The sequence below is a fragment of the Gorilla gorilla genome, chromosome 10 (assembly GCF_029281585.2).
Source record: "Gorilla gorilla gorilla isolate KB3781 chromosome 10, NHGRI_mGorGor1-v2.1_pri, whole genome shotgun sequence".
NCBI classification, from domain to species: domain Eukaryota; kingdom Metazoa; phylum Chordata; class Mammalia; order Primates; family Hominidae; genus Gorilla; species Gorilla gorilla.
Genome location: NC_073234.2, coordinates 137,092,965 through 137,115,125, shown reverse-complemented (window position 1 = coordinate 137,115,125; position 22,161 = coordinate 137,092,965). Strand labels below are relative to the sequence as shown.

General features: G+C 50.7%; 1 protein-coding gene across 1 annotated transcript; it reads left to right on the top strand.

Annotated features, from left to right (window-relative positions):
- Positions 1–396: 396 nt before the first annotated feature.
- On the top strand, positions 397–21,064 carry MORN3 (MORN repeat containing 3). Its single transcript, XM_004054046.5, has 6 exons — positions 397–752; positions 10,443–10,600; positions 15,386–15,545; positions 16,553–16,737; positions 17,004–17,084; positions 18,155–21,064. Exons 1-5 carry the CDS (start codon positions 608–610, stop codon positions 17,076–17,078), a joined length of 723 nt encoding a protein of 240 aa, XP_004054094.3. The 5' UTR covers positions 397–607; the 3' UTR covers positions 17,079–17,084; positions 18,155–21,064.
- The last annotated feature ends 1,097 nt before the right edge of the window (positions 21,065–22,161 follow it).

The following is a 22,161-nucleotide window of genomic DNA, read 5'->3' as shown; positions in this document are numbered from 1 at the left end:
CAGGAAATTGAGACCAACCTGGCCAGCATGGTGAAACCCCCGTCTCTACTAAAAATACAAAAATTAGCCAGGCGTGGTCGTGGGCGCCTGTAATACCAGCTACTTAGGAGGCTGAGGCACGAGAATCACTTGAACCCAGGAGGCAGAGGTTGTAGTGAGCCGAGATGGTGCCACTGCACTCCAGCCTGGGCAACAAAGCAAGATTCCATCTCTAAATAAATAAATACATACATACATAAATAAAAATATTTAGAAGACATAAAAAAATATATATATATGTATATATGACCGCCACCCCCTCCCTGGGGGCAGCTTCTCCCTGATGCCATCACAAACCCTCCTGCTCTACTGGTTTCCCTAGATTCCCAAGTGATTGTGCCATCAGACCCCCTGGGAGGGGGCCCCAGGAGAGGCAAGGGAGGGGCCAGCCAAAGGTCAGTCCAGCACTAAAAGATCCCCACAAAGGCTGTTCACCTGCCCCGTGGACTCAGAACACACATGACTCTCCCCACTTGAGCTCAGGATCCCGGCATTACACGGGGCACGCTGAGCCCCAGATGTCCCTAACCCTTTTCCAGCACCCTCCAGCCTTGCAGAAGCAGCCACCATGCCAGTCTCTAAGTGCCCAAAAAAGTCGGAGTCCCTGTGGAAGGGGTGGGACCGGAAGGCCCAGAAGAACGGCCTGCGGCGCCAGGTGTACGCTGTGAATGGCGACTACTATGTGGGCGAGTGGAAGGACAACGTGAAACACGGTGAGTGGGACTCCGGGACGGGCGGCCGGAGTGGGGTCAGAGCCACAGTGGGCAACAGGGCCAGGAAGGCAGCGTGCAGAGCTCACTGGGGACATGAGATGTGTCCCCAAGGCTCCCCCAGGGTGAGCGCGGGCCCAGGCCAGCTGCGGGCCTTCACATGCTGGGGCTTCTGAACAAACTCAGCCCTGACTTCAACTGAGTGAGGGTCTCAGGACCAGCAGTGGACAGAGGGTCTTGAGAAACTGGCCTGCTCCCGGGGCTCTGGGACCTAGGGGGCTCAGTTCCTGCCTTCTGAGACTTGGGTTAAGCACTGGGCTGGCTGGCAACAAGAAAAGCTACCCCCCTGAAACCAGCTTGCAGCGGGGTTCTGGGCTTTGCATTCAGCTGTGATGCTCTGCAGAGGGCTGAGCGCCAGGCACAAGGGAGGACCCCCTACTCCATCCCACAAGGAGGAGCCGGGGCTCCAAGTCTGACCAGCAGGGGGCAAAGGGGTCCTGTTGATACAAACTAAATCCTGACTGGGGAAAAAAATAAAGAAAAAAGAGCTTTTATTTTAAAATGTGGCACTGCTGCTCACTCCAGTCTTGCAATTCCAGACTCTGTACTCTTTTTTTTTGAGGGGACAAGGTCTTGCTCTGTCTCAAAAAAACAGGCTGGAGTGCAGTGGTGCCTTCATAGCTCACTGCTGCCTCGAGATCCTGGGCTCAAGCAATCCTCCTGTCCAAGCCTCCTGAATTGCTGGGATTACAAGTGGGAGTCACTATGCCTGGCTAGATTCTGTGCTCTTTTTATTTTTTCAGACGGAGTTTCACTCTTGTTGCCCAGGCTGGAGTGCAATGGCACGATCTTGGCTCACCGCAACCTCTACCTCCCGAGTTCAGGCGATTCTCCTGCCTCAGCCTCCAGAGTAGCTGGGATTACAGGCATGTGCCACCACGCCTGGCTACTTTTGTATTTTTAGTAAGACAGGGTTTCTCCGTGTTGGTCAGGCTGGTCTTGAACTCCCGACCTCGAGTGATCCGCCCGCCTCGGCCTCACAAAGTGCTGGGATTACAGGCGTTGAGCCACTGCGCCCAGCCCGATTCTGTGCTCTTAACCACCCTGCTCTCCTGCCTTGCTGGGTTAAGTGCTTCGCAGTCAAATAAACTTGGGTTAGGATCCCAGTTCCAGGCTGGGTGTGGTGGCTCACATCTGTAATCCCAGCACTTTGGGAGGCCGAGGCAGGCAGATCACCTGAGGTCAGGAGTTCAAGACCACCTTAGCCAATATGGCGAAATCCCATCTCTACTAAAAAAATACAAAAATGGGCCAGGTGGGGCCGGGCGTGGTGGATCACGCTTGTAATCCCAGCACTTTGGGAAGCCGAGGCGGGCAGATCATGAGGTCAGGAGATTGAGACCATCCTGGCTAACAAGGTGAAACCCTGTCTCTACTAAAAATACAAAAAATTAGCTGGCTGTGGTAGCGGGCGCCTGTAGTCCCAGCTACTCTGGAGGCTAAGGCAGGAGAATGGCGTGAACCCGGGAGGCGGAGCTTGCAGTGAACTGAGATCTCGCCACTGCACTCCAGCCTGGGCGACAGAGCAAGACTCCGTCTCCAAAAAAAAAAAAAAAAAAAAAAAGACTTGGAGGAGAGGGAGTAACTGAGTGGATGTTTGCAGGAACTAGCATAGAAGGTGGCAGGACCAGCTGAAGCAGAGAACATACCTGGGGTGTTCAAGGAACAGCCAGGAGGACGGTGTGGGTGAAACAGAGTGAGGAAGAGGAGGAGGTCAGAGAGGTTGCAGGCCGGGGACGGTGGCTCATGCCTGTAATCCCAGCACTTTGAGAGGCTGAGGCAGGCAGATCACTTGAGGTCAGGAGTTCAACACCAGGCTGGCCAACATGGCAAAACCCCATCTCTACTAAAAATACAAAAAATTAGCTGGGTCGAGTGGTGAACGCCTGTAATCCCAGCCACTAGGGAGGCTGAGGCAGGAGAATTGCTTGAACCCAGGAGGTGGAGGTTACAGTGAGCCAATATCATGCCACTGCACTCCAGCCTGGGTGCCAGAGCAAGACTCTGCCTCAAGATAAACAGTCCTGGCGCGGTCGCTTATGCCTGAAATCCCAGCACTTTGGGAGGCCGAGACAGGCATATCGCCTGAGGTCAGGAGTTCGAGACCAGCCTAGCCAACACGGTGAAACTCCGTCTCTACTAAAAATACAAAAATTAGACCAGACATGATGGCAGGCACCTGTAATCCCAGATACTTGGGAGGCTGAGACAAGAGAATTGCTTGAACCTGGGAGGAGGAGGTTACAGTGAGCTGAGATTGCGCCATTGCACTCCAGCCAGGGAGTTTCCAAGAACGAATCTCCATCTCAAAAAAAAAAAAAAAAAAAAGAGCTTGTGGGTTAAAGAAGGGTAGTCAGATCATATAGGACCCTGTCAGCCATGGTAAGAACTTTGGATTTGACTCTGTGACACAGGGAGGGTTTAGAGCAGAGGAATGACATGATCTGATTCATGTCCCATAACACCCATGCTGGCTATTTCGTTGTGAATGAGGTGGGGGCAGGAAGACCCCTCAGAGGCCCTTGCAGACATCCAGGTGAGAGACATCCAGCAGGAGAACGAAGCACCCCATAAAAGCAAATTATTAGAAAGGCAGGAATGGAGCCATCCTCAGGGAAGGCTTAGGACAACTTCTCCATCTATCCTGCTTCTCCCTGGCTGGCCTTTTTTCTCTCCTGCAAGTATACCTCTGCATGATACACATGGCTGCCAGCATCTTAGTGACAGGATGGAGGAATCCTCTTCACTTCCTAATATAGTTTTGTCTTGTTTGAGACAGAGTTGTGCTCTGTCGCCCAGGATGGAGTGCAGTGCTGCGATCTCGGCTCACTGAAACCTCCACTTCCCAGGTTCAAGTGATTCTTGTACCTCAGCCTCCCAAGTAGCTGGGACTAAAGGCACACACCACCACACCCAGCCAATTTTTGTATTTTCTGGTAGAGACAGGGATTCACTTGCCAGGTGCGGTAGCTCACGCCTGTAATCCCAGCTCTCAGGGAGGCAGAGGCGGGAGATAGCTTGAGCCCAGGAGTTCAAGGCCTGCTTGGGCAATATAGCGAGACCCTGTTCTCCACAAAAAGGAAGAAAAAAAAAAAGACAAAATAAATAAATAAATAAATAAATAAGTGAGACACGGATTCACCATGTTGGCCAGGCTGGTTTCGAATTCCTGATCTCAAGTGATCTGCCCACCTTGGCCTCCCAAAGTTCTGGGATTACAAGTGTGAGCCATCATGCCCAGCCTTTTCCCCTTATTTTCCTACTTGATAAGTTTTGGTTTGCCTCACTGTGTCCTGTGCAGACTCTCAGCTCTTCCATCCCCTGTATTAAATTTTCTCTATTTGAAATAACTAGCATTTCAAACTGTCCTAGGGTCTTCAGTGTTCCGACAACCGGCATCACTGCACTGCAGAAGACAGTGCAGTATGGTTTCTGTTGGGTCATCTGGACCCTGAACCCTCAACTGATTCAGTCACCCAAACAGTAACAGAAAATGCCAGGTCTTTTTTTTTTTTTTGAGACAGAGTCTCATTCTGTTGCCCAGGCTGGAGTGCAATGGTGTGATCTCGGCTCACTGCAACCTCTGCCTCCCAAGTTCAAGCGATTATCCTGCCTCAGCCTCCTGAGTAGCTGGGATTACAGGTGCACGCCACCAAGCCCAGCTAATTTTTGTATTTTCAGTAGAGACAAGGTTTCACCATGTTGGTTAGCTGGCCTCGAATTCCTGACCTCGTGATCCGCCCGCCTCAGCCTCCCAAAGTGCCGGGATTACAGGCGTGAGCCACCGCGCCCGGCCAAGACCTCGCGTTTTCTAATCCAAAAAATTAGCCGGGCGTGGTGGCGGGCGCCTGTAGTCCCAGCTACTGAGGAGGCTGAGGCAGGAGAATGGCGTGAACCTGGGAGGCGGAGCTTGCAGTGAGCCGAGATCGCGCCACTGCACTCCAGCCTGGGCGACAGAGCGAGACTCCATCTCAAAAAAAAAAAAAAAAAAAAAAGGAAAGAAAAAGAAAACGCGAGATCTTAAAACCAGGTCTCAGGACTCCTATACTAGGTACTCCAATACTGTTAGGCTAGGGATTTTCCCCAGCATAGGCCATATACTGTGTGCATCAACGCCTAACTCGACTATTGGATGCCTCCTGCTCTCACCCTTCACCTTCTTCTAATAACAGGCCCCTGCTACCTTGGTCACAGAAATGATCACGTAATCCAACTGGGCAAATCAAAAAATTGAGATGAGATTTTTCAAAATGTACTAGCAGAGAAAAAGCACCTTTCCCCTCTAATTCCCAACCTATTGATTCCCATGTGTCTCCCGCATTTGCCTGCGGTAGGAGAGACTGAAGCCACCCACGGAAGGCATAGTCATGAGCACCCATCAGTGTCTTTTTTTTTTTTTGGTAGGGGCTACAAAAAAAAAAACAGGTTTTTTCGCCTGTCCTGCCCCTCACTTCCTCCCGGTTTTATTTCCTTTAGGGACACCCCTCTCCCACTCTAAATCCCCAAGGTTTGGGTGGGCTGACTCCGCCCCCTGGCAGGCCTAGCCAATCACTCTGTTGCTCCTGGGTTCAAGCGATTCTCCTGCCTCCCAAGTAGCTGTGATTACAGGCACCTGCCACCATGCCCGGTTAATTTTTGTATCTTCAGTAGAGACGGGATTTCGCCATGTCGGCCAGGCTGGTCTCGAACTCCCGACCTCAAGTGATCCGCCCGCCTTGGCATCCCAAAGTGCTGCGATTACAGGAGTGAGCCACCTCGCCCGGCTGCAACCATCATTTTCAAACCTCTTTGCCTTTACTCGTGCAGTTCCCTGTGCCTGGACTGCTCTTCCTGGCCCCAACGTCACCCCCTCCAGCAAGTCTCTGAGTCCCCAGATTTGACCAAGTGCCCTTCTTCTGATATTGAAATCTCAGTGCCTACCTTCGTATATTGAAATTGAACTATGTGGGTATTCATCAGGCCTGTTTCATTTGCAAGAGGCAGAAATTCAACTCAGGAGGGCTTCAGTAATACAAGTTCAGCCATGGTGGGATTCAGGGGCTTAATGTCACTGGAACTTGGCGTCTCCCTCCATGTCTCCGTTTTGCTTTCCTCTGCGTTGGGTTCCTTCTTAAGTCAGCTTCCTCCCCTTGCAGGCCCGGGTGGGTGTGGTGGCCCAAATGGACTTACACGGAGTCTCATTGGACCAACTTGGGTCAGGTGGCCTGCACTGACCCAATCACAGCAGCCTGGTGGGTAGAATACACTGATTGGGTAGGCCTGCCAGGGGGCGGAGTCAGCCACCCAAACCTTGGGGGTTTAGAGTGGGAGAGTGGTGTCCCCAAAGGAAATAAAACCAGGAGGAAGTGAGGGGCAGGACAAGCGCAAACAACCCAACAGCCCCTACAATGTGGATGGGCCCTACCAGACCATGGGCTCCCCAAGGGCAAAAATAATAACAAAGGCTCCCATGATTTGAGAGAGAAAAAAAAATAAAAAAATAAAACAATAAAGGCTAACATTGACATCGTATTTCCTACTTGTAGGCTCTAAGTGCTGTACACATATCCTGGAATCTAGTGATAAGAAACAACCCCATGAGATACTGTTTTTCTTTTCAGAAAATTAGAATGGTCCCGTAATTACTCACAAATTGAATCTTTTCTCCCTCGGCTTTATTGCGGTATGATTGACAAAGAAAAATTGTATATACTTAAGATGTGTAGTAAGAGGTTTTCTTAAAAGTCTACATTTTGAAGGCCGGACGCAGTGGCTTACGCCTGTAATCCCAGCACTTTGGGAGGCTGAGATGGGTGGATCTCCTGAGGTCGTGAGTTGGAGACCAGCCTGGCCAACATGGAGAAACACCGTCTCTACTAAAAATACAAAATTAGCCAAACGTGGTGGCGCATGCCTGTAATCCCAGCTACTGAGGAGGCTGAGACAGGAGAATCGCTTGAACCCAGGAGGCGGAGGTTGCAGTGAGCCGAGATTGCACCGTTGCACTCCAGCCTGAGCAACAAGAATGAAACTCTGTCTCAAAAAAAAAAAAAAAAAAAAAAGTCTACATTTCGAAATGATTAGTACAATCAAAGTAATTAGCATATCCATCTCCTCACATTATTACCATTTTGTTTGTGTGTGGTGAGAACAATTAAGATCTATTCTCTCAGCAGAGTTCAAGTACAGTATCCAATACACCAATACAGTATTAATATAGAACGATGCTGTACACCAGGTCTCCAGATCTTTGTTTGTTTTTGTTTTGTTTTGTTTTGTTTTGTCTTTTTGAGACGGAGTCCCGCTCTGTTGCCAGGCTGGAGGGCAGTGGTGCGATCTTGGATCACTGCAACCTCCGCCACCCGGGTTCAAACGATTCTCTTGCCTCCAACCTCCCAAGTAGCTGGGACTACGGGTGCTCACCACCATGCCCAGCTAATTTTTGTATTTTTAGTAGAGATGGGGTTTCACCATGTTGGCCAGGATGGTCTCAGTCTCCTGACCTCATCATCCGCCTGCCTCGGCCTCCCAAAGTACTGGGATTACAGACATGAGCCACTGCACCCGACCTGTTTTGAGACAGAGTCTCGCTCTGTCGTCCAGGCTGGAGTGCAGTGGCGCAATCTCGCTCACTGCAACCTCTGCCTCTGAAGTTCAAGCAATTCTCCTACCTCAACCTACTGAGTAGCTGGGATTATAGGCATGCGCCACCACACCAGGCTAATTTGTGTATATTTAGTAGAGACAGGGCTTAACCATGTTGCCCAGGCTAGTCTTGAACTTCTAGCCTCAAGTGATTCACCTGCCTCAGCCTCCCAAATTGCTGGGATTATAGGAGTGAGCCACTGTGCCCAGCCTTAGGTCTCCAAATCTTGTACATCTTATAACAAAAAGTATGCACCCTTTGACAGAACATCTCCACATTTTCCCCACCCCACCAGCCCCTGCTAATTGCTATTTTACTATTTCTATGAGTTTGACTTTTTAGATTCCACATATAAGTAAAATCATGCAGTATTTGTCTTTCTCTGCTTGGCTTATTTCACTTGGCATAATGTCCTCCAGATTCATCCATGTTGTCACAAATGGCACGTTTTCTTTCTTCCCTTCCTTCCTTCCTCCCTTCCTCCCTCCCTCTCTCCTTCTCTCTCTTTCTTTCACAGTCTCTGTCGCCCAAGCTGGAGTGCAGTGGCGCCATCTCAGCTCACTGCAACCTCCACCTCCCAGATTCAAGTGATTCTCCTACCTCAGCCTCCAGAGTAGCTGGGATTACAGGCAAGCACCACCACGCCTGGCTAATTTTTGTATTTTTAGTAGAGACCAGGTTTCACTATGTTGGCCAGGCTGGTCTCGAACTCCTGACCTCAAGTGATTAGCCCGCCTCCGCCTCCCAAAGTGCTGGGTTACAGGCGTGAGCCACCGCGCCCAGCCCCCCAATAAGATATTCTTATACCCATTTTACAGCTGAGGTATCTGAGGCTCAGAGAGACCCAAAGAATTAACTTACTTGGTCAAGGTCACAAAGCTCAGAGGGATAATGTTGAATTTGTTCTTGGGTTACCAAGGACCCAGACATAAATTGGCCAATATTGGTACTCCACAAATATTTTATTCATCGTTTTGTTAAATATGTATTAAGCTCGGTGTAGTGGTGTGTGCTTGTATTCCCAGCTCTTCGAGAGGCTGAGAAGGGAGAATCTCTTTAGCTCAAGAGTTCAAGACCAGCCTGGGTAACATAGCAAGACCCCATTTCTAAAAAGAAAGAAATGCCTGGTGTGGTGCCTCATGCCTGTAATCCCAATACTTTAGGAAGCCTAGGCAGGAGGACTGCTTGAGCCCAGTAGTTTGAGACCAGCCTGGGCAACATAGAGAGACTCTGCCTCTATAAAATTTTTTAAAAAAATTAGCCAGGTGTAGTGGCATGCACCTGTGGTCTCAGCTACTCAGGAGGCTGAGGCAGAAGGATCATTTGAGCCTGGGTGGTTGAGGCTGCAGCGAGCTGTGTACCTCAGCATAGGCAACACAGCCAGATCCTGTCTAAAAAAAAAAAAAAGAAAAAGGCCAGGCGCGGTGGCTCATGCCTGTAATCCTAGCACTTTGGGAAGCCGAGGCGGACAGATCACCTAAGGTCGGGAGTTCAAGACCAGCCTGACCAACATGGAGAGACCCAGTCTCTACTGAAAATACAAAATTAGCCAGGCGTGGTGGCGCATTCCTGTAATCCCAGCTACTTGGGGGGATGAGGTGGAAGAATTGCTTGTACCTGAGAGGTGGAAGTTGCAGTGAGCCGAGATCGTGCCATTGCACTCCAGCCCAGGCAACGATAGCAAAACTCCGTCTTAAAAAAAAAAAAAAAGAAAGAAAGAAAGAAAAAAAAAGGCCGGGTACGGTAGCTCATGCCTGTAATCCCAGCATTATGGGTGGCCAAGGCAGGCGGATCACGATGTCAGGAGTTAGAGACCAACCTGGCCAATATGGTAAAACCCCATCTCTACTAAAAATACAAAAATTAGCTGGGCATGGTGGCGGGCACCTGTAATTCTAGCTACTGGGGAGGCTAAAGCAGGAGAATCTCTTGAACCAGGAGGCAGAGGTTGCAGTGAGCCGAGATCGCAACACTGCACTTCAGCCTGGGCAACATAGCAAGACTCTGTCTCAAAAAAAAAAAAAAAAAAAAGAAAGAAAGAAAAAAAAGAGAAAACAGTAAATTAACAGGTATTAGTCACCTACAACATGCCAGGAACAGTTTGTTTGTTTGTTTGTTTTATTTTGAGATGGAGTTTCGCTCTTGTCTCCCAGGCTGGAGTGCAATGACGTCATCTCGGCTCACTGCAACCCGCGCCTCCCAGGTTCAAGAGATTCTCATGCCTCAGCTTCCTGAGTAGCTGGGATTACAGGCGCCTGCCACCACGCCTGGCTAATTTTTGTATTTTTAGTAGACACAGGGTTTCGCCATGTTGGTCAGGCTGGTCTCAAACTCCTGACCTCAGGTGATCCACCCGCCTCGGCCTCCCAAAGTGCTGGGATTACAGGCTCGAGCCACTGCACCCAGCCTCCAGGCACAGTTTTTCAGTGCAGGGAACAAAACAGACCAACGTCTGTGCCCTCCTGCAGCTCACATTCTCCTGGAAAAGACAGGCATGCGACACTAATCAACAAATAAGAGAATTACCTCTGGCCGGACGCAGTAGCTCACGCCTGTAATCCCAGCACTTTGGGAGACCGAGGTGGGCATATCACTTGAGGTCAGGAGTTTCAGACCTGCCTGGCCAACATGGAACCCCATCTTTACTAAAACACAAAATTAGCTAAGTGTGTTGGCGCACACCTGTAGTCCTAGCTACTCTGGAGGCTGAGGCAGGAGTATCTCTTGAACCCGGGAGGCAGAGGTTGCAGTGAGCTGAGATCGCGCCACTGCACTCCAGCCTGGGCGACAGAGTGAGACACTGTCTCAAAAAAAAAGAAAGAAAGAAAGAAAGAAAGAAATGGAACTTTCCTGGCCTTCTCCTGGGTACTGGGTGTCTAGGATGATGCGCAGAGCCTGTCCCAGCTCTCAAGATTCCTCTAGTTGGGGGCCCCTGAGGCTCAGGCAGGCACACCACCCCCACCCCCCGGCGGCCATGTCTGCAGCATTGCCCATCTGTGTGTCACCAGGGAAAGGAACACAGGTCTGGAAGAAGAACGGAGCCATCTATGAAGGGGACTGGAAGTTTGGGAAGCGAGACGGCTACGGCACCCTCAGCCTTCCTGACCAACAGACAGGAAAGTGCAGGAGAGTCTACTCAGGCTGGTGGAAAGGTGATAAGAAATCGGTGAGCAGGGCTGCCAGCCGGTGTGGGGTGTGTGTGTGTTGTGTGTGTGTGTGTGTGTGTGTGTTTAGGGGAAGCCGAGAGAGGCCTGGGAGAAAAGAGAGGGGAGGTCTACAGGGAGGAGGACAGGGTTGTGCTGCTCGTGGGAGAAGGAAGGGGTGGGGGAATTGCAAAGTTTCTCAGAACAAAACCCAGGAAACAGGAAGCAACAGAAGGCCAGGGAGGAGCCCACGAAACCCTGCGGTTGCGAGGAGCCAGCCAGGCTTGTGGGGACGAAGTCGCCTCCACCCTTTTCCCCCTCGTTTCCTGGCTTTCTTTTCCCCAGGTATCACTTTCTGAGAATCCCCTTTCTGCTGGGCCTGAATAAAAGGGAGGTAGGAAAAGTGGGAGCAAGAGGGCAGAGGACAGGAGAGGAGGGTCCCGGGGGGCAGAAGCCAGCCAGAGGCGCGTGCTCAGCCCGGAAGCACCCAAGCTGGGCACAGGTTCCCTCCACCTACTCCCACAAGTGTGGAGGAATCCTCACCATCAGTCCCAGAGACACTAATAATAAACAGTATTGCAACTAAGCAACTGCTACTGTGAGCCTAAAACACATATTTAAAACTTTTTTTTTTTTTCTTTTTTGAGAGGGAGTCTCACTCTGCCGCCCAGGCTGGAGTGCAGTGGCGCCATCTTGGCTCACTGCAAGCTCCGCCTCCCGGGTTCACGCCATTCTCCTGCCTCAGCCTCCCAGGTTGCTGGGACTACAGGCGCCCGCCACCACGCCCGGCTAATTTTTTGTATTTTCAGTAAAGACGGGGTTTCACCATGTTAGCCAGGATGGTCTCGATCTCCTGACCTCGTGATCCGCCCGCCTCGGCCTTCCAAAGTGCTGGAATTACAGGCGTGAGCCACCGCGCCCGGCCTGAAACACATTTAATATTCAGTTAACTCTCACAGCAACAGCTCATCATCATCATCATCTTCATGCCCATTTTATTGATAAGCAAACAAGCTCGAAGAGATGAGGTGTCTTGTAACTGCCCAAGGGGTTCACCTTGCCGGTGCCTGGCCTTGAATTGTATTAATACTCAAATCAGTCTCCCCGAACATTCCAGCAGCAGAGTTTTTAAGGATAACTTGGTGGGTGGGGAAAGACAGTGAACCAGGAGTGCTGATTGGTCAGAGATAAAATCACAGGGAGTCAAAGCTGTCTTCTTGCTCCCCAGACAGAGCCGATTCATCAAGACAGGGGAATTGCAATAGAGAAAGAGTAATTAACACAGAACTGGCTGTGTGGGAGACCTGAGTTTTATTATTATTATTATTATTATTATTATTAATTAATTTATTTATTTTTTGAGATGGAGTTTCGCTCTTGTCGCCACGCTGGAGTGCAATGGCGTGATCTCGGCTCACCGCAACCTCCGCCTCCTGGGTTCAAGCGATTCTCCTGCCTCAGTCTCCCGAGTAGCTGGGATTACAGGCATGTGGTACCACACACTGCTAATTTTGTATTTTTAGTAGAGACAGAGTTTCTCCATATTGGCCAGGCTGGTCTCAAACTCCCGACCTCAGGTGATCTGCCAGCCTGGGCCTCCCAAAGTGCTAAGATTACGGGCATGAGCCACCTCGCCTGGCCCTGAGTTGTATTATTACTCAAATCAGTCTCCCGGAACGTTCTGGCTGCAGAGTTTTTAAGGATAACTTGGTGGGTGGGGGAAAGAGTGAGCCAGGCGTGCTGATTGGTCAGAGATTAAATCACAGGGAGTCAAAGCTGTGTTCTTGCCCTGAGTCAGTTCCTAGGTGGGGGGCCACAAGATCACATAAATCAGTTTATTGATTTGGGTAGTGCCAGCTGATCCATCAAGTGCAAGGTCTGCAAAATATCTTAAGCACTGATCTTAGGAGCAGTTTAGGGAGGATCAGAATCTTGTAGCTTCCAGCTGCATGACTCCTAAACCATAATTTATAATCTTGTAGCTAATGTTAATCCTACAAAGGCAATCTAGTCCCCAGGCAAGAAGGAGGTCTTCGGGAAAGGGCTGTTACTGTCTTTGTTTAAACTATAAACTATAAACTAAGTTTCTCCCAAAGTTAGTTCAGCTTAAGCCCAGGAATGGACATGGACAGCTTAGAGGTTAGAAGCAAGATGGAGTCAGTTAAATTAAATCTCTTTCACTGTCTCAGTCATAATTTTGCAAAGGCAGTTTCGGTCTTGCCTGGAGTCACACAGCTAGCAAGTGGTAGAGCCCAGGGTTTCATGTTCTCTGCTCCCAAATTGTTTATTGGCAAGTAGGAAGAGAAAGCCCCCAATAACCAATTTACATAGAATATGGTATTAGGAGGGATGTTTTCACAGGGTGCCCAGAGGAAGGTCATCAAGCCCAGCCTAGAGAATTCAGGACAGAAGGCTAGGCACAATGGCTCACGCCTGTAATCCCAGCAATTTGGGAGGCAGACAGGGGTGTATCACTTGAGGTCAGGAGTTCGAGACTAGCCTGGCCAACATGGTGAAACCCCCGTCTCTACTAAATAAAAAATACAAAAAAAATTAGCCGGGCATAGTGGTGTGTACCTGTAGTTCCAGCTAGGGAGACGGAGACATTAGAATCGCTTGAAGCCAGGAGGCAGAGGTGGCAGTGAACCGAGATCACGCCACTGCACTTCACCCTGGGCAACAGAGTGAGACTCCATCTCGAAATAAATAAATAAATAAATAAAACTATATAATAATAATAATTGGCTGGATGTTGTGGTGCACATCTGTAGTCCCAACTTTTCAAAAGGCTGAGGCAGGAGGATTGCTTGATCTCAGGAGGCTGAGGCTATAGTGAGCTATGGTGATGCCACTACACTCCAGCCTGGACAACAGAGCAAGACTTGTCTCAAAAAGAGGGAATTCAGGGCAGGCTTCCTGTAGGAGGTGACACTAAAAGATGCTAGGAGTTAGCCAGGAAGGAAAAAAAAGGGAGAAAGATGGGAGGCAAAAAAATAGCAAAGGGAACGAGATGTAAAACAGCAGAGTGTGTGTCTGCCCTGGGACAGGAGTGAGGAGAAGAGTTGCAGGGGCCCTCAGGGATATGTGGGAAATCAGGATTTTGAGGAGTAGACTTGGCTTCTCAACCCAACCTCCTCGGGTGTGATCTGCAAACAGACCTTGTTTCCCTGTGGTTGGACACTAAGTGTGGTGTTTTTTGTTTTTGTTTTTGTTTTTTGAGACGGAGTCTTTCTCTGTTGCCCAGGCTGGAGTACAGTGGCGCGATCTTGCCTCACTGCAAGCTCCGCCTCCTGGTTCACGGCCTTCTCCTGCCTCAGCCTCCCGAGTAGCTGGGACTACGGGCACCCGCCACCACACCAAGCTAATTTTTTGTATTTTTAGTAGAGACGGGTTTTCACCATGTTAGCCAGGATGGTCTCGATCTCCTGACCTTGTGATCCGCCTGCCTTGCCCTCCCAAAGTGCTGGGATTACAAGCGTGAGCCACAGCGCCCAGCCTAAGTGTGGTGTTTTTTGTTTGTTTGTTTGTTTGTTTTTTGAGACAGTCTTGCTCTGTTGCCCAGGCGGGAGTGCAATGGCACGATCTGGGCTCACTGCAACCTCCGACTCCTGGGTTCAAGCAATTCTTCTGCCTCAGCCTCCCAAGTAGCTAGTATTACAGGTGCCCACCACCACACTCAGCTAATTTTTTGTATTTTTAATAGAGACAGGGTTTTGCCACGTTGGTCAGGCTGGTCTAAAACTCCTGACCTCAGGTGATCCATCTGCCTCGGCCTCCCAAAGTGCTGGGATTACAGGCGTAAGCCACCACGCCAGGCTAAGTATGGTGTTTATGTTCATTTTTCTGGGTCAAAATAAGAGTGGGAGGGGGGGCGAGCATGATCAGATGGGCGATTTTTTTTTTTTTTTTGAGATAGCGTCTCACCCTGTCACCTAGGCTACCGTGCATTCTCAGCTCACTGCAACCTCCATCTCCCAGGTTCAAGTGATTCTCCTGCCTCAGCCTCCCGAGTAACTGGGATCACAGGCGCCGCCATCACGCCCAGCTAATTTTTTGTATTTTTGGTAGAGATGGGGTTTCACCATGTTGGCCAGGCTGGTCTCAAACTCCTGACCTCAAGTGATCCACCCACCTCAGCCTCCTAAAGTGAGCCGGTGAGCCACAGCGCCCAGCCTAGATGGGCGATTTAAAGAGTCCTCTGGCGCTGTAGGGGCTGCATGGCGCATGGTGTGGTGGGGATGAGAGAGGAGAGGGTGGGTCAGTAAGGAGGGAGTTTAATGACTGGCTGCATGGAGGCGGCAGCAGAGGGACAGAGAGAAACAGAGCATGGGGAGATCCTTCAAGACATTATCGGTGGGCACTGTGGCTCACACCTGTAATCCCAGCACTTTGGGAGGCTGAGGCGGGCGGATCACTTGAAGTCAGGAGTTCAAGACCAGCCTGACCAACATGGTGAAACACTGTCTCTCCTAAAAATACAAAAATTAGCAGGGCGTGGTGGTGCGTGTTTGTAATCCCAGCTTCTCGGGAGGCTGAGGCAGGAGAATCACTTGAACCCGGGGGACGGAGGTTACAATGAGCCGAGATCATACCACTGCACTCCAGCCTGGGTGACAGAGTGGATCTCTGTCTACAAACAAACAAACAAAAAAGACAGGATCCTCCGCTAAGACACGACCCTCCGCTTGGACGTAGGGCTGAGGAAGAAGGAAGAAGCTGGGGTGTGTAGCTCTAGGGGTGCCTGGGAAGACGGTGGGCTTTCCTGGTGTTGGGGGGCGCCCTGAGTAGTAGCATCTTCGTACTTTCAGGGTTATGGGATCCAGTTTTTCGGACCCAAGGAGTATTATGAGGGTGACTGGTGTGGCAGCCAGCGCAGCGGGTGGGGCCGCATGTATTACAGCAACGGCGACATCTACGAGGGACAGTGGGAGAACGACAAGCCCAACGGGGAGGGCATGCTGCGCCTGAGTGAGTGCCCCGCCCCCACCGGCCCCGCCCACCGACCCCGCCCCTGGCAGCGAGCTGGCCACGCCCATTTGGTCCCACAGAGACAGGCCACACCCCACACTCTTGTCCCACACTGGCCCTTGTGTCAATGTGGGACAAGAGAGGAAGAGCACCCTATCCCTCCCCTCAGTCACAAAAGGTCACATATATATGATGCTGTTTATATGAAATTTTTAGGACACGCACCTCCACAGAGATAGAAAGTAGACGGTTGCCTAGGACTATGGGGGTGGTGACATTAGTGGGTGTGGGGAATGGCTGCTTAATGGGCACAGGGTTTCCTTTTGGGGTGATCAAAACGTTTTGAAACTAGATAGAGGTAATGGTTGCACAACATTGTGAATGTACTAAATGCCACTGAACTATACACTTCAAAATGGTCAACTTATGTTATATGAACTTATATGTCAATTTTTTAAAAAAAGCCAGGCGCGGTGGCTCATGCCTGTAATCCCAGCACTTTGGGAGGCAGAGGCGGGCGGATCATGAGGTCAGGAGTTTGAGATCAGCCTGGCCAACATGGAGAAACCCCGTCTCTACTAAAAATACAAAAAGTAGCTGCATGTGGTGGTGTGCACCTGTAATCCCAGCTACTCAGGAGGCTGAGGCAGGAGAATCGCTTGAACTCGGGAGGCGGAGGTTGTCACTCAGGCTGGAGTGCTGTGGGGCAATCTCAGCTCACTGCAGCCTCAACTTCTTGAGCTCAAGTCATCCTCCCACCTCAGCCTGCAGAGTAGCTGGGACTATAGGTGCACACCACTATGCCCAGCTAATTTAAAAAAAATTTTTTTTGCAGAGATGGGGTCTCACTATGTTGCTCAGGCTGGTCTTGATCTCCTGGGCTTATGAGCCTCCCATCTTGGCCTCCCAATGTGTTGGGATTAGCACTGAGCTCTGGAAGAGCGACCCCTGGGGGTCTAGCTTAGTTTGGTGTACCCTGCACCACACCTCCCTGTCCTTTCCCCCAGAGAACGGGAACCGCTACGAGGGCTGCTGGGAGAGAGGCATGAAGAACGGGGCGGGGCGTTTCTTCCATCTGGACCATGGCCAGCTGTTTGAAGGCTTCTGGGTGGACAATATGGCCAAATGCGGGATGATGATCGACTTTGGCCGTGACGAGGCCCCTGAGCCCACTCAGTTCCCCATTCCTGAGGTGGGCAGCCCTCACCAGGGCCCTGTGGCCACACCCAGACAGAGACAGAAGCCAGCATCCCCAGCCATGCCCAGGCCAGACCTGCCAGGCCCAGCCAAGCCCAGACAGGGAACAGACAAGGTTTTGTTTTCAGTCAGGGCATCCCTAGCAAGGGAGGTGGCTCCTGATGAGGCTGGCAGCACCCCACAGGGCAGGCAGCGCCAGTCAAGGCTGGCAGCCTGGGTCCTCCATGCTCTCCAAACCAACTTCTTGGTATTTCCCTCCAGGTCAAAATCCTAGACCCTGATGGTGTGCTGGCGGAGGCCTTGGCCATGTTCAGGAAGACAGAGGAAGGAGATTGATGCCAGGTGAGGGGTGGGCACACCTGCCAAGTTCTGATGTGGCTGAGGCTGCTCCAGGGCCTGGAACAATGCACAGATCTCCTGGGGTCTCCAAAGGGCTTGGGGTCGGGGAGTGGGGGAGCAAGACCAGCGAGGGCAGGCTTCTTGCCTCCTACAGTCCCAGGTGTCCTTTTTGACTCTTCCTCTTCAAAACCCCTTTTGACCGGCCGTGGTGGCTCTTGCCTTTAATCCCAGCACTTTTAGGAGGCCAAGGCAGGCGGATAAGTTGAGGTCAGGAGTTCAAGACCAGCCTGGCCAACATGGTGAAACCCCATCTCTACTAAAAATATAAAAGTTAGCCAGGCATGGTGGCAGGCACCTGTAGTCCTAGCTACTCGAGAGGCTGAGGCAGGGGAATCACTTGAACCCGGGAGGTGAAGGTTGCAGTGAGCTGAGATCGCACCACTGCACTCCAGCCTGGGCGACAGAATGGGACTCTGTCTCAAAAAAATAAAACTCGCCAGGCACGGTAATCCTGTAATCCTGTAATCCCAGCACTTTGGGAGGCCGAGGTGGGTGGATCACGAGGTCAGGAGTTCAAGACTAGCTTGGCCAAGATGGTGAAACCCCATCTGTACTAAAAACACAAAAATTAGCTGGGCGTGGGGGCGGGCACCTGTAATTTCAGCTACTCAGGAGGCTGAGGCAGAGAATTGCTTGAACCCAGGAGGCGGAGGTTGCAGTGAGCTGAGACTGTGCCACTGCACTCCAGTCTGGGTGAGACTATGTCTCAAAAAACAAACAAACAAACAAACAAACCATTTCACTGAAGACCAGTGCATTCCAGTCCTGCCTGAAACCTTCCATTTGCACCCTGGGCCACACAACTGAGCTGGGCACGGGGTTGAAAGGAGGTGGTCTCCTGGCTTCTGAACACCCTTGAGTAAGGCAGTTGGCCTTCAGCCTCCATTTACACATCTGTCCAGTGGGGTCTTGTCCAGTCCAAGTCCTCCTGGGCATGATGTGAGGGTTTGAGGAGAGGACATTGGTACAGCGTCTTTCAAATGCCAGCTCCACCATCCCTCTCTCCCCTGCAGAGAACACAAACGCTTCAGGAGAAATTCAAGCCTGTGTCACCCGATCGCTCAGACCAGTGCGGCTCTGGCTGGAGGAGTCAACAGCGGCTCCAGGCATGACCCCGGCACCCTCATAGGGCCCCTCACTACCCCCAGCACTGGGTCATTTCTTGCCAATAGGAAGGCTGGTGCTTCTCTCCCAGGCTGTCCTCGGGACCCTCTTCATTCTCTGATCTCATCCTGGAATGCATGAGAATAAAGAATAACCAAGTGGTATAAGCCTGGGCCTATGGGATAAGGATGGGGCACTCGAGGGGGCTCAGCAGGGCTTTCAGGTTTAGAAGAGGGAAGACCTGCCTTGGCTGGGCTGCCAGGGCTTAGCTTGGGGGAGTAAGGGCAGGTCTTAGGCCGGGTGCAGTGGCTCATTCCTGTAATCCCAGAACTTGGGAGGCCAAGGTAAGAGGACTGCTTGAGGCCAGGAGTTCGAGACCAGCTTAGGCAACATAGCAAGACCCTGACTCTACAAAAAAAAATTAAAAATATAAAAGAAACGAAAAGAAAAAGAGAAAGAAATGGCAGGTCCCCTGTGAGATAACCCAGATGACCCAGAGAGAAGGCCTGTATCCTGCCACACTGGCTGCCAAGATTGGAGATCATAAAATTTCCTCACCACTTCTCAGCCTAACACAGGGCTCTCAACCTTGAAATCCCATGGAAACTTTGCAAAGCTGTGGAAGCCCAGGTCCCATGCCCAGAGATTCACAGGTTCACATCTAATTCATCTGGGGTGAGGCCTGAGCTTTCAGAAAATTCCCCAGGTGATTTTTTTTTTTTTAAGACGTAGTCTCCCTCTATTGCCCAGGCTGGAATGCAGTGGCGCGATCTCAGCTCACTGCAACTTCTGCCTCCCATGTTCAAGCGATTCTCCTACCTCAGCCTCCTGAGTAGCCGGGATTACAGGCGCATGCCACCGAGCCCAGCTAATTTTTGTATTTTTAGTAGAGATGGGGTATCACCAGGTTGGTCAGGCTGGTCTTGAACTCCTGACCTCGTGATCTGCCCTGCTCAGTCTCCTAAAGTGCTGGGATTACAGGTGTGAGCCACCGAGCCTGGCCTTTTTTTTTTTTTTTTGAGACAGAGTCTTGCTCTGTCACCCAGGCTGGAGTGCAGTGGCACGATCTCGGCTCACTGCAACCTCGCCTCCCTGGTTCAAGCGATTATCCTGCCTCAGCCTCCCAAGTAGCTGGGATTACAGGCACCTGCCACCAAGGCTAATTTTTTGTATTTTTAGTAGAGACAGGGTTTCACCATGTTGGCCAGGATGGTCTCGATCTCCTGACCTTGTGATCTGCCCACCTTGGCCTCCCAAAGTGCTGGGATTACAGGTGTGAGCCACTGCTCCCAGCCAAGATCAGATGTTCTTGCGTAATGGGCAGGTGAGCTCTGGAGTCACACTGCCTGGGCGTGAATCTCGGAGCTGTGTGTTCTCAGGAATGTCACCCAAACTCTGTTCTGTTGGTCTCCTCACTTGCAATATGGGACATTAACAGTACTTACCACCTGGGGTTACTGTGGTTAGTTACTGTGAGGATGAGATAAGGCGGTGGTTTTAAACTGTGGGTAGGATTTTGTCCTCTCTCAGCCCCACTCTTTCCTGGGGACATTTGGCAATGTATGACATTTTTGATGTCACAACAGGCAGGAAGAAGGCTACTGGCATTGAGTGAGTAGAGACCAGGGATGCGGTTAAGCATGGTGTAATATCACCATGCTACAAAAAAAAAAAAAAAAAAGAATTCAGCACCTGTAATCCCAACTACTTGGGAGGCTGAGGCAGGAGAATTGCTTGAACCTGGGTGGCAAAGGTTGCAGTGAGCCGAGATTGTGCCATTGCACTCCAGCCTGGGCGACAGAGCGAGACACCATCTCAAAAAAAAAAAAAAATGTTGAGAAACCCTGAAATACCACGATTCTAGCTAAGACCTCAGCAAGAGGCACATAGCACATAGTAAAGCCTCAATAAACACCACTGACCTTACTGAGGTTCTCTCTGCCCCCTAAGTCATAAGTAGGGTGGCCTCACCAAGGGTGTGGTTCTCAGTCTGTACCTCTGGCACTGGGAAGCCCCGCCTGGCCACCCTAGGATGCAGAATTAATCATAACTTCCAGATATGGAGCACTCACTCTATTCCAGGCCCTGTGCTGACAGCTTCGCAGCAAGCATTCTCTCCTGGCACTCCCCGACAACAGTGAGGTGTCTTGCTATTACTGCCATTTTAGAGGAGGAAACTGAGGTTCAGGGAGGATCACAAGTCATCAAGCTAGTACTGTGCTTAAACTTAGGTCTAGCGGCTCTTAATGTGTAGAAGAGTGTATATAAAGGGTTACCATTTTTAAAGAAAAACTGGGGGCCGGGCATGGTGGCTCATGCCTGTAATCCTAGCACTTTGGGAGGCTGAGGCAGGCGGATCAAGAGGTCAGGAGTTCGAGACCAGCCTCACCAACATGGTGAAACCCTGTCTCTACTAAAAATACAAAAATTAGCTGGGTGTGGTGGAGTGCATCTATAATCCCAGCTACTCAGGAGGCTGAGGCAGGAGAATCACTTGAACCCAGGAGGCGGAGGTAGTGGTGAGCCAAGATCACGCCGAGCCGAGATCGTGCCGCTGCTCTCCAGCCTGGGCAACAGAGCGAGACTCCATCTCAAAAAAAAAAAAAAAAAAATGTGGGAAGAGGGTGTGCTTGTTTATGTACAAAATGTCACTAGATTTAAACACAATAAACTGGCAAAGATGGTTGTCTCTGGGGAGAATTGGGGACTTGGGAACAGGAGCTGAAGAACAACTTTTCAGTGTTGTGTTTGGAACCATGTGAATGTATTCTGTATTCAAAATGTAAATAAAAATGAAGTTAAAGAGACTGTGCTCCTAACTAGGGGTGTTTGTCTAAGTTGCCTGGGTGTGAGAGCACCTGGGGTGCTTGTTAGAAATAGATTCCAAAGACACACCCAGACCTACTTAAATCAGAATCCTCCAAGGGCTTCGAAACCTGCATTTGACAAGCCAGGCTGATGAGTCGAGTCCCGGCCAGTTTAGGAACGAGAACCCAAGACAACAGGATCCTAGCCCAGAAATAATTCCAGCTGGATCTTGCATCCCTACAGAAGTAGGGAGGTGGCTGTCTTAGGGGAATACATAAAAGATGTCCAGGAAGGCCGGGTGTGGTAGCTCACGCCTGTAATCCCAGCACTTTGGGAGGCTGAGGCAGGTGGATCACCTGAGGTCAGGAGTTGGAAACCAGCCTGGCCAGTGTGGTGAAAGCCCATCTCTGCTAAAAATACAAAAATTAGCTGGGTGTGGTGGCTCATGCCTGTAGTCCCAGCTACTCGGGAGGCCGAGGAAGGAGAATCCCTCGAACCCGAGAGGCAGAGGTTGCAGTGAGCTGAAATCGCGCCACTGCACTCTAGCTTGGGCAACAGAGTGAGACTAGGTCTCAAAAAAAAAAAAAAAAAAAAGTCCAGGACTTATCTGGGGAGCAGTAGGGGTTCATAGAGGTCCCTCCCCCATCTATTTGATACCCTTCAAAAGTGTGGATTAGGCCAGGCGTGGTGGCTCACGCCTGTAGTCCCAACACTTTGGGAGGCTGAAGCGGGTGGATCACATGAGGCCAGGAGTTCCAGAGCAGCCTGGCCGACATGGTGAAACCTCCATCTGTACCAAAAAATACAAAAATTAGCCAGGCGTGGTAGTGTGCACCTATAATCCCAGCTACTTGGGAGGCTGAGGCAGGAGGATCGTTTGAAACCGGGAGGCGGAGGTTGCAGTGAGCCAAGATTTCACCACTGTACTCCAGTCTGGGCGACAGAATGAGACTCCGTCTCAAAACAAAACAAAACAAAACAAACAAACAAAAAAGAAGTGTGGATCCTGGAGCATGTGACACAGGACTGCAAATGCTGCTGGAGGGAAAAGGAGGGTCCCCTTCCCCACCCAGACTATGAAGCTGCCGTTCACTGTGTCCCAGTCCGC

Coding starts and splice junctions, on each gene's coding strand:
- MORN3 (XM_004054046.5), top strand. CDS start 608: ATGCCAGTCTCTAAGTGCCCAAAAAAGTCGGAGTCCCTGTGGAAGGGG. Junction 753..10,442: donor GAAGGACAACGTGAAACACG/GTGAGTGGGACT, acceptor GTGTGTCACCAG/GGAAAGGAACACAGGTCTGG. Junction 10,601..15,385: donor GGAAAGGTGATAAGAAATCG/GTGAGCAGGGCT, acceptor TCGTACTTTCAG/GGTTATGGGATCCAGTTTTT.